The sequence below is a fragment of the Meles meles genome, chromosome 5 (genome assembly GCF_922984935.1).
Source record: "Meles meles chromosome 5, mMelMel3.1 paternal haplotype, whole genome shotgun sequence".
NCBI classification, from domain to species: domain Eukaryota; kingdom Metazoa; phylum Chordata; class Mammalia; order Carnivora; family Mustelidae; genus Meles; species Meles meles.
The window spans coordinates 149,916,969-149,932,521 of record NC_060070.1 but is presented as its reverse complement, the minus strand read 5'-3'; the positions used below and the strand labels follow the sequence as shown (position 1 = coordinate 149,932,521).

General features: G+C 42.3%; 2 protein-coding genes across 2 annotated transcripts in view; both read left to right on the top strand.

The window, feature by feature from the left end:
• The first annotated feature begins 62 nt into the window (after nucleotides 1–62).
• On the top strand, nucleotides 63–15,143 carry TDP2 (tyrosyl-DNA phosphodiesterase 2). The gene is made up of 7 exons (XM_046005162.1): nucleotides 63–349; nucleotides 429–514; nucleotides 3,949–4,122; nucleotides 4,820–4,911; nucleotides 6,341–6,459; nucleotides 7,980–8,150; nucleotides 14,035–15,143. The coding sequence occupies exons 1-7, from the start codon at nucleotides 197–199 to the stop codon at nucleotides 14,314–14,316; spliced, it is 1,077 nt and encodes a 358-aa protein (XP_045861118.1). The 5' UTR covers nucleotides 63–196; the 3' UTR covers nucleotides 14,317–15,143.
• The window catches only part of KIAA0319 (KIAA0319 ortholog), a 107,229-nt gene continuing 92,107 nt past the window's right edge, over nucleotides 432–15,553 (top strand). The window contains 1 exon segment of the mRNA XM_046005164.1: nucleotides 432–514. The gene's annotated coding sequence lies outside the window, so the exon portion shown is untranslated.

Sequence of the window (15,553 nt, the reverse complement as noted above, 5' to 3'; positions counted from 1 at the left end):
GCGCCGTGGCCCCCGGCCCCGCCCCGGCTCGCCGGCGGCGCAATCCCGTCTGTAGCACTCCGAGGGAGGAGCGCGTTTCCGGCCGGGTGGTAGAGGTGGGTGCGCCCGGGCGGCGGGCGCCTGCGCAGATCCGGGCGTTGGCGCTCAGTCGCTGCGGGGGGGCGCGGGAACTCCGCGGGAGCCCCCGGGCGAGCCCATGGAGCGGCGGAGCGGCTCGGAGGCGGAGCGGGCAGAGGGCGAGCCCGAGGTGAAGAAGCGGCGGCTTCTGTGCGTGGAGTTTGCCTCGGTCGCGAAGTGCGACGCCGCCGTGGCTCAGTGCTACCTGGCGGAGAACGACTGGGAGATGGAAGTAAGCTTCGTTGCTCTCTCTGCCTCCTCTTCGCCTCGGGCCGGGGCGCGCCCGGGTCTCACCGCTGTGTGTTTTCCAGAGAGCGCTGAACTCCTTCTTCGAGCCGCCCGCGGAGGAGAGCGCCGCGGAGAGCCGCCCTGGCCCGGCGGCGGGGCCCGAGTGCTGGTGAGGGGGCGCGCGGGCCGGGCGGAGGAGCGGCGCTGGGGCCTTCCCCCACGTGCGCTGCGGACCGGGAGGGACCCCTCCTCGGGCCGGTCGGAGTCGGGGCGGGAGCGCTTCGGAGTGGGTGGGGGAGGCAGAGGTCTGTGCTCCAGAGCGGGAGCTTGGAAGTCTCCCGGCTTCTGGGGTGGTCGCTCACGCACTCCCTGCCGGCGGCGGGAGCGGGAGCTCGGCGCTGCTCCGAAGTCCGGCTGCGTCCACCTCCCCGCGGTTCGACCGGTTCGACTCCTCTCACCCTCTTCCCTGCCCCACAGGTTGTTCCCGGCATCAACCTTTCGCTTTCTCCCGCGGGCGTTCTCTCTTGCCTTGCGTCCCTTGTGAAGATACGTAATGATGTAGAATGATTTGGGGTTTGGAATCCACGGCCGGGAAAGATTTCTTTTTTTTTTTTTTTTTAGATTTGATTTATCTCAGAGAGACAGCGAGAGCGCGCCCGCAGGGGCGGTGGGAGGGGCCGAGGGAGAAGCCGCCTCTGCTGAGCAGAGAGCCTGGTGCGGGGACGGATCCCAGCCCCGTGAGATCATGACCTGAACCGAAGGCAGCCCCGTAACTGAGCCACTCAGGCGCCCCAGAAGGAATTCTTGAGACTTCTTTGGTGCAAATAAGGTGGTTTTACTAAAGCGCGGGGTCAGAACCCCTGGACAGAAAGAGCTGTACTGGGAGGAGTGGCCCATTATAGGCTTTCAAGTTGGGAGGGGGTTAGAGTCTCTAAGGTATTTTGGAAGCAGGGTTTCCAGGGCCTTGAGGGGGCTAACTATCGTTAGGAAGAGGTCACTTATCACTGTTTAGTAAAAACTCCGTCATGAGACCCTTCAGATGGATATCGGTGGGTCATATGCTTGGGGGATGATCACCAACGTGTACCTTGGGAGAGAGTGGTAGAGGGGGAGGAAGTTTCCAAGGGCGTTTTTCTGTGTTGAAGTAGACTCACGGGATCCTGGGTAGTTAGGCTAAGACTGACTTTTGCCCTCAGCAAAGTATTAACATTAAGGCAGCTGAGTCCCCAGGGAAAGGGCACTCAGCTTGTTTCAGGGAATTGTCAGTGGGCTGTAGGTAGTAAGGAAATTTAATTTTTCTTTCGCCTTTGTTTCCCACATTTGTTACTTTTGCCTAGAACCTTTTTTTCGACTCTTTCCATGTTAAGTAGTATTTACCTTAAGGCCCAGCTTAGACGTGACTTATCTCCAAGAAGCTTTTCCTGATCTCTCAAGTCTGGGTAGCTTTTCCCTTGTGGGTAATCTTGCAGCATCCTGCATGAGCCCGCGCATAGTAACTTAGTTTATATTATAGTTGCTGTTTAATGTTTTCTGCCTCCCACTAAACTACCATTTGGCAAAGTTACTATCTGTTTTGTACATTGTTAAGTTCCCAAAGTCTAGAACAATATATGGCGTGTAATAAGCTCTTAATTAAATGTATATAAAGTTCTCCCGGATATATGGGCAGCCTCTAGAGTTAACTGTTCATAGTGAAGACACTTGTCCCTTTGATCTCTTCAGCTTTACCACCTTACAGATGTAATAAGATCATTTCTTTAGGCTCCTTTTGCTGACTAGCCTGTTACTAGAGGAACTGTCCCCTCATCCACGGTGACAGAGCTCTGCCTCACCTTTTGTAGTATTCGCCTTGCTCGAACTGACCTGGTCAGATCCTCTCTCCTGGGATTTCTAGATCGGGAGGAAGCAAGTTCAGCCTGAATCTTCCTGTGGAGCTGGAACAGTAACGTGAACGTAGTATTTGTGGGGAAGCTTGAGAATGGTGCTCTGCAGAAGGAGAATGAAGCCCAGGGAAGTTAGGTCAGTGGAGTCAGATCAAGAGAAAGCCATTTCCTCAGGGATAGCCACATTCCCATACCTGGCTCTGTGACATGTTTCTGTTGCCTTCTAAATGCCTCTATTTTGCTCATAGGAGCCTGAGTTAATTTCCATCACTTACTACCTAAATTGTAACCAGTAAAGAAATTGGAACAGAGGCTCTTGATCTCAGGGTGGTGAGTTCAAGCCCTTGCTATTTTGGACGTGGGGCCTACTTAAAAAAAAAAAAAAAAAAAAAAAGCATGTGCTGGGTGTGCCTGGCTGGCTCAGTTGGTAGAGATGCAACTTTTGATGGTAGAGCGTGTGACCTTTGACCTTGGGGTTGTAGGTTAAGCCCCATGTTGGGTATAGAGCCTGTTTAAAAATAAAATCTTAAAAAAGAAAGAAAGAAAGAGAAGACATTGAGACAAGGAAGTGGATTCCTAGAAATAGTCCCACAGAAAAATTGTGAATCCAGCTGAGTAATGGTTAAAGGGAGGGGTTCCCTAGCTCAGAACGATAAACTGGAACATTAGTGGCACAATTGGCAAAGTTTGAATAAGTCTTAAAATTATATGATAATGTTGTATAAGTGATAACTTTCTAATGCTCAGTAATGCTAGGTATACATGTAAGCCTGTCCTTGTTTCTAGAAGGTACATACAAAGGTATTTCTGCAGACATCTCAGAATAAAAAGAGCAAAGCAGGTAAACGTTAAGGAAGTGAGATGTTAACATTTTTGTTAACATAATGTGGGTGAATGGTGAAAAGAATTCTTAATACTGTTTTACTGAAAGTCCGGTATTATTTCCAAATAAGAAGTTAAAATAATAAGTTAACTAGATTGATCATGGTGGTCATTTTACAATGTATACAAATACAAAATCACTATGTTGTGCACCTGAAACGAGTATAATGTTATATGTCAGTTATATCTCAATAAACTTTTTAATTAAAAAGTTAAATTATTTACATTGAATTAACATTATAAGTATAAAAATCTATTTCTTAAATTTATGTGTTGTGTATAACTGCTTGTCAGTCACCTTTTAATAATGGTTTGTCCCTCCACTCAAATACCTGCCTTGGTGGGGATGGTGCAAGGTGGCGACTGGAGCTTATGCGTGTGGCCTCTCCAGCATGGTAGTGTCAGGGCGGTCAGACTTGTTATGTGATCTCTTGGGAGAGAGTGGTCAAAAACGCTTGAGTGAAAGCTGCAAAGTTTCCTGTGACCAAGCCTCAGAAGTGCCAGGATTTCCTTTCCACCGTATTCTGTTGGTTAAGGGAATCAGTAAGGCCCAGGGCCAGCGGGGAGAGGCGTTAGACCTCACCTTTCATTGAGGGGACTAGTAAAGAATTCGCAGCTGTTACTCACAATGAGATCTTATTTCACATGTTTCATACATTTCACATATGATTTAAAGTGAAATCCAGTTTTGGAAATCTTACACTATGTAGTCTAATTTCAGGTCATAGTTTTACAAAATTTCTTTCTATACAAGATGAAGGCTACTAATAGAAAATACTTTAAAATTAATCAGTTCAGAGATAATTTGCAGAGTTGTGTTTCATTGTCATCTTGCCAGTGTTGACCTAACAAATGAAGAGACAGCTGGTTCCGTTAGTTCTAAAGCCAGTACATCTGAAGAGATTCAGCAAGAAGATGGCAGCGTGTTCTCTTTCATTACCTGGAATGTTGATGGATTGGATCTAAACAGTCTGCAAGAGAGGGCTCGAGGGGTGTGTTCCTATTTAACTTTGTAAGTATTATTGCTTAGGTTCAAGGGTGGCATGATTGCGTGGCTTACCTATCTATAAAGAGGGTAATGGTCAAGATTATGGGTTTTGGAATCCTATCTGAGTTCCAGAAGAAACATAAAGAATGGAGAGTGATTGCCTCTGAGAGCAAGAGTATGGACGAGGTGGGGAGGGAACACTGACTTTTGTTAGAAGGCTTCTAGTACTGTTTCACTTAATAAACTTTATATATAATTACTGCTCTGAAAATTAAATTACCAGAATGGTCTGTATCTGCTACACACTAGCTGTATGACCTTCTGTAGTCCCCTGTGAACCACCAGGGTTCTCTGCAACTCGGTGTCCTTCTGGGTAATTGTTTCATGAGGATTGGTAACTTGGAAGGCATCTACTGTAGCATAGGATCCTCATAGGCTCTCCATATACTGATTCCTGTTGTCAGTGATTGCCGTTCTTCTCACTTTAAAGTGTTAGGACGTATGTTTTTCTAACTTTTAATTTGTTATCATGGTATTTGTTAAATAGCACAGATCTTTCACGTTTTATAGTTACCAAATATCAGTATAAACATTGAGTGTTAAGGTGCCCTAGGGGGCAGTAGTTTCGTGTTTCTTTTATGTTGTGGTGTTCTGCTAATCTAGGTGTCAGCAAATGAAATAGTATACTTGGTATTTATTATAAATTGATGTTTTGAATTAGGTACAGCCCAGATGTGATATTTCTCCAGGAAGTTATTCCCCCGTATTGTAGCTACCTAAAGAAGAGAGCAAGTAGTTATGAGATGATCACAGGTAACGATTTTCCTGTTACTATCTTTGTCTTTGAAAAACAGTCAATGAAAGAGATAAATCAAGGTTAGCCCATACAAGTACACACAAGAAAAAGCAAAAGTAAAAAAAGTTTGAGAAAAGTAAGCCAGATACAGGATACTAGAAATCCATAAGAGAATATGTTATACAGCTTAATACATGGGGAAAGTATTGGGAATGGATGGTTTTTCAGGAAAATACAAGTTGCCAAAATTTGAGACCTGGAGTAGATTTTTGGTAAAATTAATTTATTAAAAATGGAAGTGTGATAGTTGCATTTTGGTTATACTTTTTTGGAAAGTCTGTCTTTATTTTTTTTAACTGATTTTGGGTTTTTTCCTAGCTTTTTGCCCTGGATAGTTATTTAAAAGGCTCTTCCATCTGTTTTTACTGAGTGCATTTAATGTACCATACCCTGGCTGCATTCCATAATCATTGGCTAAATCTCGTGTTTTCTTTGACTTTCACTTTTATGTAGTACGTGATTTTAATTTGGATTTATTAATAAATTCTTAGTTGCTAAGGAGAAGGTAATCTCTCTTTGTAGAACAACTTTTCTGCATTCTCTTGGGGATTCTTTTTGACTCTTCTGTTTTAGGTTTCTTGTTTTCTGAATACCATGCTATTCCTCCTACTTGGTTTCCTTCCTCATTTTAGAGTGTGTGTGTGTGTCTCTCGGGTTTTTTTGTTTGTTTTGTTTTCCCCTCCCATTTATTGTGCTACTTTATTGTGTAGGAACTTTACTGGAGGATTGTGACCTTCAGTTCTGGAAAATTCTTTCCCTTTCTCCTTTCCTCCTCCTCTGTCCCCCTCACCCTCTCCCACCTGCTTCAGACTATCATTTTTGTAGCCCACCTGCTGTCCTCCTTGGCCCTCCCTTTCCTTCCCTTGTTTCCTTCCTTCTCCCCCTTTCCTCTTTTCCTGGTTTCCCTCTGCTCCAGTAAACCACTTTCCACTTCTTCAGCTATTTTGTTTTCTGGAGAACAGTTGGAAGCTTTTATTCACTGCTCCTCTACTTCTGTTCTTTTCTCTAGTTATGATTTTATACTTTTCTAAATTTTTTGTTCATTTACTATAGTTTTTCTGATGCTTGCAGGGTGGGAAGTGAATGCATGTTAGCGTGGCTCGGTGTCTCAGACATTTCTCAGATTTTCTTACTTGATATTGGCATCATTAACTATTTTTGGCATTTATGTGAATTCTTTTTTATTTTTGTATTTCTTTGATACATCCAGCTACATTTTGGGAGGGGGAGGTAAACATAGGGACTCAGTTGGCTATCTTTACCTATTTTGAAGATTCAGATCCATTTAAGTATCTGCACCTATTATAAAACCTTCAGTAGGGGAACTTTGTAATAAACAACACTCTTGACTTCTCAGCCTAAATTCTTTCCCACAAACATTTGAAGGTCGTGAAGAAGGATATTTCACAGCTATAATGTTGAAGAAATCGAGAGTGAAATTTAAAAGCCAAGAGATTATCCCTTTTCCAAATACAAAAATGATGAGAAACCTTTTGTGTGTGTATGTAAGTAATTTTTTAGAATTTATTATTATTATTTTTTTAAACAATGAGTTGTTTCTTATGGTTCCATTGTGGTGTCTGTCTTTTTTTTTTTTTTTCCTAATTGCCATTAGAGAAAATTTTATCTCTTCTACATTCTTTTAAATAGTCTTAAAGGATATTGTAAATTAAGTTTTTACACAGATACAAATTTGCAAACATATAATCCTGATCCGTTAGATATCTTCCTAAGAATACTCAAAAATCTACCAACAGTTCACATTTGCTTCCTAAAGTGTTTTTTTTCCCCTAAATGTATTGCATATGGTACTGTTATACTCTGTAAGGCTTACAAGAATCAATCAAAAGATCTTACTCTCCTAGAGTTTATAGATTAGAAAGGGAGAGATTGTGGTATATAGTAACTAAAATAAAGGAAAGGTGTAAAATGCCCCTGGAGGAGGTGTGATGATGTGCCGTGGAAGTTTAGAGATAACTTTTAGCTAGATTGCTTTTTGTTTTGTTTCTTTTAATTGAGGCATATTTGGCACAACAGTATATACTTTCAGGTGTGCAATGCAATGATCGGATATCTGTGTATGTTGCAAAATGATCACCACAGTAATCCAGTTAGTAGCTGTTGCCATACACGGTCACAAAATTTTTTTCTTGTGATGAGATTAGCTAGGTTGCTTCGTGAAAGTTTCATGAGGGAATTTATATTTGAGTTGAGCCCTGAAAAATATGTAAGATGTAGGCATTATAAGAACAGAAGAGTCCATGCGGCAGAACCACTATGAGCAAACTTCGGCAAATTGTGTATTATGCGATGTGTGTGTATATATAAAAATATGTGAGAAAGGACATATATAAGTATAAATGAACATCACATTTAGTTGGTTGTAGCGGGCATGAAAAGGAGTAGTGTGACAAGAAGTTGGTAAAATAGGTAGGATCCACATTATAGAAGGTCATGAATCCCCAGTGTGAAAGAATTTGGACTTGCTTCTGCAGGCAGTTTAAATAATTAACAGATCCTGCATCGTTAGTATCTTAACTGCAAAATGGTAAATGATTCTCAGTTATTCATTTAACTGACTTTTCTTGAGTACCTATGTGCCAGGCTCTTGATAATAGCAGAAAATAAAAGAGCCGTCTTCGCTTTCAAATGACTCATGAGTTTGTAGGAGAGAAATAATTATGCTATAGTTCAGTGTGGGGGACTTTACAGGTAGTCTTTCCAGTATGCTATAGGGATATTGTGGAGGGAGCCACTGATTGCCTGGGGACACTGGGGAAGGACCAAGTGCAGGTGACATTTGAGGTAGGTCTTGCAGTATTAGTGGGTACTTGCTGAATAATCTTCTTCGGGAGCAGGATTAGCATGTTGCCGCTTGACCTAGAAATATGAGCACAGTGCTGGTTATATAGTGCTGCTTTGGTCAATATATCCCAGTCAATTGAACGATCAGTTGATTCTGTTATCAAAGTTCCGCATTGGTGTTAGTGAATTTTAACAGCTATAATTATTTATCCTGTTGCAGGCAAGTGTGTCGGGAAATGAACTTTGCCTTATGACTTCTCATTTGGAGAGCACCAGAGGGCATGCTAAGGAACGAATGAATCAGTTAAAAATGGTTTTAAAGAAAATGCAAGAGGTTCCAGAGTCAGCTACAGTTATATTTGCTGGAGATACAAATTTAAGGGATCACGAAGTGAGTGATGACGCCAGTTCTGTGCTTGTGGGCAGATTATTGCTGTGGAAACTAATTTAGGTTTCTTTTGACCAAAGCTGTTACAATGTGTAAGCGATCTTGTGGGTGCAGTTCGGTGAGTACGCGGCCTGTGCAGTAGGCTTGGCACTGGGCAAGCGGAAGCAGGAGAAGCTCTTAAGTTACTGCTACTGCGGGAGAACAGAATTATTACATCTGAAACAGACAACACAAAATGGTATGTGTTGATTAAAACGAGGGGTATAGAGAAAACAACAGAGAGTTAAGAAAAGATTTAAGTTTTTTTTTTACAGTATCTCGAGTTGGAAGGTGAGAACAGAAAGATTTGGGTATCATAATTTTTCCTACCTCTCTTCTGAGTTTTCTTTTATCTACTTTTTTTTAAAACCCCCTTTTCCTGGTACTACCATTTCCAAGACTGAAAGTCTCTTTCCCCTTAGTTCATTTGAGACATACTGGGATTTTTTTTTTTAGGACCTCTGTAGACTTAGATCATATTAAATGGTGAGCTGGCCTTGCCTTTTCCCCCATCTCTGGCTAAACTCAAATCAGATTAGAAGTGAATTGAAACATAGATTTCACTGCCATGAACTCCAGGAGTAGAGAAGAAGTGAAATGAGAAATGGAAGCCTGTCGGTACTTCTAAAGTGAAGGCAGCATTCTAAATGCTTCTCTTGGGCGCCTGGGTGGCTCAGTGGGTTGAGCCGCTGCCTTCGGCTCGGGTCATGATCTCAGGGTCCTGGGATCCAGTCCGACATCGGGCTCTCTGCTCTCTGCTGGGCAGGGAGCCTGCTTCCCTCTCTCTTTCTCTCTGCCTGCCTCTCTGCCTACTTGTGATCTCTCTCTCACTGTCAAAATAAATAAATAAATAAAATCTTTAAATGCTTCTCTTTGTGATCTTGTGCTCTTGGACACAGATCATTTCTAAAAAAGTCTGACTCTTGGACTGTTTGCAAATCAGTGACTTCATGGTAGCTGTTTTGTGGTACCTGGTTGACTAACCGACCTGCTTAAAAGAAAAATCCTGTTTTCAACACATGACTGGGAAAACTCGATATCCACATGCAAAAACAAAAAAACAAACCAAATGTGCATCCTTGCCTTATATCCTGTGTAAAAATGTATTCAGAATAGATCAGTGACCTGTAAGTAAGAGCTAAAACTATAAAACTCTTAGAATAAAACAAAGGGGAAAAGCTTCATGACCTGGGATTTGTCAGCTTCTTGGATGTGACACCAAAAGCACGACAACAAAAGAAAAGAGATGAGATGAACTTTATCACAGTGAAAAACTTGTGCATCAGAGGACGTGATCACAGAATGGAAAGGCAGCCCAGGGATGGAAGAAATATTTGTAAATCCTACAGATGACAAGTGAGTAATAATAATATAATTAATATGATATTGATGTTATATGAAGAATTTCCACAAAAAAGAAACAACCCGATTTAAAAATGAGGAAAAGACTTAAGCAGACATTTTTCCAAAGAAAATATACAGATGGCCAATAAGCGCAAGAGAAGATGCTCAACGTCACTAGTCATTAGAGACATGTAAATCAAAGCCGTCGTGAGGTATTACATCGGTTAGCATGAGTATTAGCAGAATGCCAGAGAAGAACAAGTGTTGTTGAGGATTTGGATTAGAACCGTGTGCAGTGCTGGTGGGATATCAAGTGGCATCACTGCCATGGAGAATGATGTGATTCCTCCAAAAACAGTTTCCATATGATCCAGCAGTTCCACTTGGGGTGTGTACCCAAAACAAAAGCAGGGTCTCGAAGAGGTGTCTGCACGCCTGTGTTCAAAGCAGCAGCATTATTCACAGTAGCTAAAACATGGTAGCGACCAAAGGGACCATTGACGGATGGATGAACAAACCGTGTGTTCGTGCAATGGAATATCGTTCAGCCTTAAACCGGCAGGAAGCACTGACAGCATGCTCCCGTGTGGACAGACCCTGGACAGTACGCTAAATGAAATAAGCCAGTTACAAAAGGACAAATTTTTTATGACTTCTGTGAGTTTCCTAAAGTAGTCAAATTCATACAGAGTATAATGGTGGTTACCAGGGGCTGGGGAGGATAGAATGGGTAGTTAGCGTTTATTGGGTACAGTTTGAGCTTGGAAAATGAAAAGGTTCTAGAGATGGATGGTGCTGATAGTTGCACAGTTACGTGGATGTACTGAGTGCCGTAGAACTGTGCTAACTTTTATGTTTAAGAAGTATTCTGGGTGGCTCAGTGGATTAAGCCACTGCCTTCGGCTCCGGTCATGATCTCGGGGTCCTGGGATCGAGCCCCGCATTGGGTTCTCTGCCCTGCGGGGAGCCTGCTTACTCCTCTCTCTCTGTCTGCCTCTCTGCCTACTTGTGATTTCTCTCTCTGTCAAGTAAATAAATAAAATCTTAAAAAAAAAAAAAAAGTATTGCAGCTTCGGTTCTAGACTCCCGTAATGGGGTGCATACTATAATAAAACAAGTCAAATGAATTTCTTAGTTTCCTGTTGCATATAAAATTATGCTTATACTGCTGGAGTCTATTATAAAGTATTCACAGGCATTTTGTTTAAAAAGCAGTATATGTACCTTAATAAAAATACTTTATTGCTAAAAATGATAACCATCATCTGAGTTGTCAGCGAGTCATGAACTTTTTTGCTAGTAGAGGGTCTTGCCTTGATGTTGACAGCTGCTGAAGAGTGGGAGGGCTGGAGCCATTTCTGGAAATAAGGCAATGAAGTTTGCTACATTGATTGACTCTTGCTTTCATTACTTCTCTGTGCAGGGCAATGCCTTTTGATACCATTTTACTCACAGTAGAACTTCTTTCAAAATTGGAATCAATCCTTGCAAACCCTGCCCTGCTTTATCAACTAAGTCTACATAATATTCCAAATCCTTTGTTGTCATTTCAACAGTTTTCACCAGGAGTAGATTCCATCTCAAGAAACCACTTTCTTTGCTCGTCTGTAAGAATCAGCTCTTGGGACGCCTGGGTGGCTCAGTGGGTTAAAGCCTCTGCCTTCAGCTCAGGTCATGATTCCAGGGCCCTGGGATCGAGCCCCGCATCGGGCTCTCTGCTCAGAGGGGAGCCTGCTTCCCCTCCCCTCTCTCTGCCTGCCTCTCTGCCTACCTGTGATCGATCTCTCTGTCAAATAAATAAAATCTTTTAAAAAAAATCAACTCTTAATCATTTCAAGTTTTACCATCAGATTGTAGCTCTACTTATAATTCTCTTGCTGTTTCTACCACATGTGCAGTGACTTCCTCTGCTGAAGTCCTGAACCCCTCGAAGTCATCCTTGAGGGTTGGGAGTCACCTTCCAAGCTCCTGCTAATGTTGATATTTTGACCACTTCCCACGAATCATGACTGTTCTGAATGACATCTAGCATGTTGAATCCTTTCCAGGTTTTTTGGTTGTTTTTTTTTTAACATTTTATTTATTTATTTGACAGAGCGATCACAAGTAGGCAGAGAGGCAGGCAGAGAGAGAGAGGGAAGCAGGCTCCCCGCTGATCAGAGAGCCCGATGCGGGGCTCGATCTCAGGACTCTGGAACCATGATCTGAGTCTAAGGCAGAGGCTTAACCCACTGAGCCACCCAGGCGCCCTCCTTTCCAGGTTTTTTAACATTTTTGCTCAGATCCATCAGAAGAATCACTACATATGGCAGCTGTATTATGAAATATGCTTCTTAAATAGTGAGACTTGAAAGTGGAAATGACTCCTTGCTTCATGGGCTGCATAGTGGATGCATTGTCAGCGGGCGTGAAGACATCTCCTTGTCCATCTACACCAGCTGTGGGTGCATTGACCAGGTGCATAGTCAGTGAGCAGTAACATTTCTAAAGGAGTTTTTGTTTTGTTCTGTTTCGTCTTCCTGAGCAGTAGGTCTCAACAGTGGGCCTAAAATAATCAGTCATATTTGAAACGGATGAGCTGTCATCAGGCTTTGTTGTTCCACATATAGAACACGGTAGATTTAGGGGCACTTGGGTGGTTCAGTCGGTTGTGTCTGCCTTCAGCTCAGGTCATGATCTCAGGGTCCTGGGATGGAGCCCCGCATCAAACTCTGTGCTCAGTGGGGAGCCTGCTTCTCCCTCAGCCTCTCTCCCTGTGCTGTCTTGCTCATTCTCTCTCTCAGATAAATCTTAAAAAAAAAAAAAGATTTAGCATCATCCTTTTTTATTATGAAGCTTTTATTTTAATTCCAGTATAATTAACATACAGTGTTACATGAGTTTCGGGTATAAAAGACAGTGGTTCAACAATTCCATACAGAGTTAGCATCCTTCTTCGGGGCCTTGGGAGTTTTAGAATGGTGAATGTGCATCGGCTTCAGCGTGCAAGTCAGCAGCTGCATTGGCCCCGAACAAGAGAGCCAGCCTGTCCTTTGACGCTCTAAAGCCAGGCACTGACTTTCCTCCAGCTGTAAAAGCCTTAAATGGCATCTCCCAAGAGAAGGCTGCCTCATCTCCCTTGGCAGCCAGTTGTTTCCCGCACCTTTGTTAACCCTGTCAGCTCCCCTTCTGGAGAGCTGCTGCGGCTTCTCCGTCAGCAGCTGCGGCTTCTCCGTCAGCAGCTGCTGCTTTGCCTTGTACCTTGTGTTACAGGGATGGTTCCTTAAACCTCATGAACCAACCTCTCCTGGCTTCAGATTTTCCTTCTGGGGCTTCCTCACCTCTCTCAGCCTTTATAGAGTTGAGAGTTAGAGGCTGGTTCTGGATTAGGCTTTGGGTCTACGGCCATACCACCCTGAACGCGCCCGATCTCGTCTGATCTTGGATTAGGCTTTGGCCTAAGGGAATGTTGTGGCTGTTGCGATCCCGGATCTCGGCCCTTCTGACTCTCCGTATCAACAGTAATGCTGTTTGACTATCATTCATGTGTTCACCGGAGTGACACTTCTGATTTCCTTCCAGAACTTTTCCTTTGTATTCACAGTTTGGCCTGTCTTGGCTTTAGATACACATTCCTCTCTAAGCTTGATCATTTCCAGCTTTCGATTTAAAGTGGGAGACAAGTGACTCAGTTTCAATACTGCGTCTTGGGTTAGGGAGACCTATGGAGAGGGGAGAGAAGAGGGAGAGGCTGGTCAGTGGAGCAGTCAGAACACACACGTTAAGTTCACTATCATGTGGGCACAAGTACAATAGTCGCATCAAAGGTCCTGATCACAGATCACTGTAACGAATATAGAAATAGGAAGAGAGTTGGGAATGTAAGGATTACCGAAGTGGGACACGGAGACACAAAGTGAGCAGATACCGTCGGAGCGACGGCACCGATAGACTTGTTCAGTGCAGTGATGTCACAGACCTTTAGCTTGTAAAACACAGCGTCTGTGGAGTGCAAGAGGAGGTATGCCTGTATGGTACCACAATAAAATGGTGTTAAAATCCTGGAGTGCGAAGAGGGAGAAGGAAGATTTGACAGTAAATTTCAAAGGAAACTATGAAGGCAGTTAACCTTATTCGATCATATAAATGCTGTACGTCTACATTTATAGACTAAAGTAGAGACCATTTTGCCTACCTTTCACTTGGATTCATTTTTTAAAAACTAATAGCAATAATAGAGGCTGCGGATTTTCCGCCTTCTAAGTTTTATCTGCTACCCAGAGTTAGGAATCTGTTTATGGCAGAAGAGAAGGACAAATTCCAGACCTCTCTGGCTGTTTAGATACTTTTATATTACCTACCATACAGCAAAATGCTTTTTATGATATATTTAATATTAATACATAATCTCGCATTGGTGCATTAATTTGTGACATTCTGATTTGAAATGTTGCACTTAGACATAATAGTGAAAACTTTTTTTGGTTAGGAGAAAAAGGACTAAAAGTTTTCTTTTTCTTTTCAGGTCACCCAGTGTGGTGGTTTACCCAACAACATTTTGGATGTCTGGGAGTTCTTGGGTAAACCTAAGCATTGCCAGTATACATGGGATACACAAATGAACTCTAACCTTGGAATATCTGCTGCCTGTAAGCTTCGTTTCGATCGAATATTTTTCAGGACAGCTGCCGAAAGTGGCCATATTGTTCCCCAAAGTTTGGACCTCCTTGGGTTGGAAAAACTGGACTGTGGTAGATTTCCTAGTGATCACTGGGGGCTTCTGTGCAATTTAGATGTAATCTTGTGAAATGCTTTCCAAATAAGAGTTTTCTGTCTTCTGAGTAATTTTGTTCTGGATTTTTGCAAATGTATTTTCTACCTGTCTGGAAAGGTAGGTTATATGGAAGAATTACTATACTACATCATTGTAACAGAAGAAAACACTACTGTGATTTTTATTTTGTGGATTGCATCCTCAAATTTCAGAACTAAATATTGATGTTCACTTAAACTAAAGCATACAGAATATGAGACTTCATAAAGGCCGCCCAGACCGTCAGAGCTTCTGATCCTGCTCAGAGCTGCCAGCTGGTTCTCCAGCAGGGCCACATTGTCTCTGGGCTAGCCTTTATATTCTGTTTTTAAAATCAGGCACCAAATAGTTTATATTTAAGTAAATCTTTAAAAATAAGATGTTATTGTGCTTGGAGGATTGGATCCTTCAATTCAGATAATCTTAAGTGAAAAAGCCATGATTATGTGCATTTAAGTCGATGGCAGCTATCCTATAGCAGACTTCATTTTTGTCAGCTAACAGTACATGGTCAGTAAGCTGTAAATGAAATCTTCTGATTTGAAATGCCTTCACTATTTAAAATTCATGTTTGTCAACACGTTGCTGTTCATGTTGGCAAAGTTAGGCTTGATAATGATTAAAGTTGGTGTTAAAGCTGCGTTGGGCTTTTTTCCTAACAGAAAATAAATGTTTAAAGAGGAATAGCCTTTTAGTTTTACTTCTTATACAGTTGAATTCTTTTACAGGAGAGGGATAAGGAGCACTTTTCAGTGTGCTTTAAAGAAATTTTTTCCCCCAGTGAAAGGAATGTACTTTAAATAAAGAATTTTACTTGTTTATAGTTGGTTTTAGTATGCTTTTGTGCCCATGATGGGATTGAAGTTTTTACCTGCTTCCTGTTTCTGGTCAACTGCTGTGACTCACTTTGTGTAGAAGAAAGCAGCTTCTATGAAGCTTCTCAACCCACCAAGATCTACCAAGCATACATTGATTTCCTCAGTATAAAAAAAGGAAAGCCAGGGAGAATAATTAGAATGAGAGTGACAGAGCCTCATTGTCATCAGGGATGTCAAAATTAACAGGTAAGACACTTGAAAAAAGACAAGGTGAATTTATATATAATCCCTTTGCAGTGACAATGGAAAGGAGATGTGTGTGCTCATTTACTCATTCCAAAGAGAATGCTAATATCTTAGCGTACAGTATGGAGACAATAGTTCATTTATATAGGAAAAAGGGTGTTTTTGGC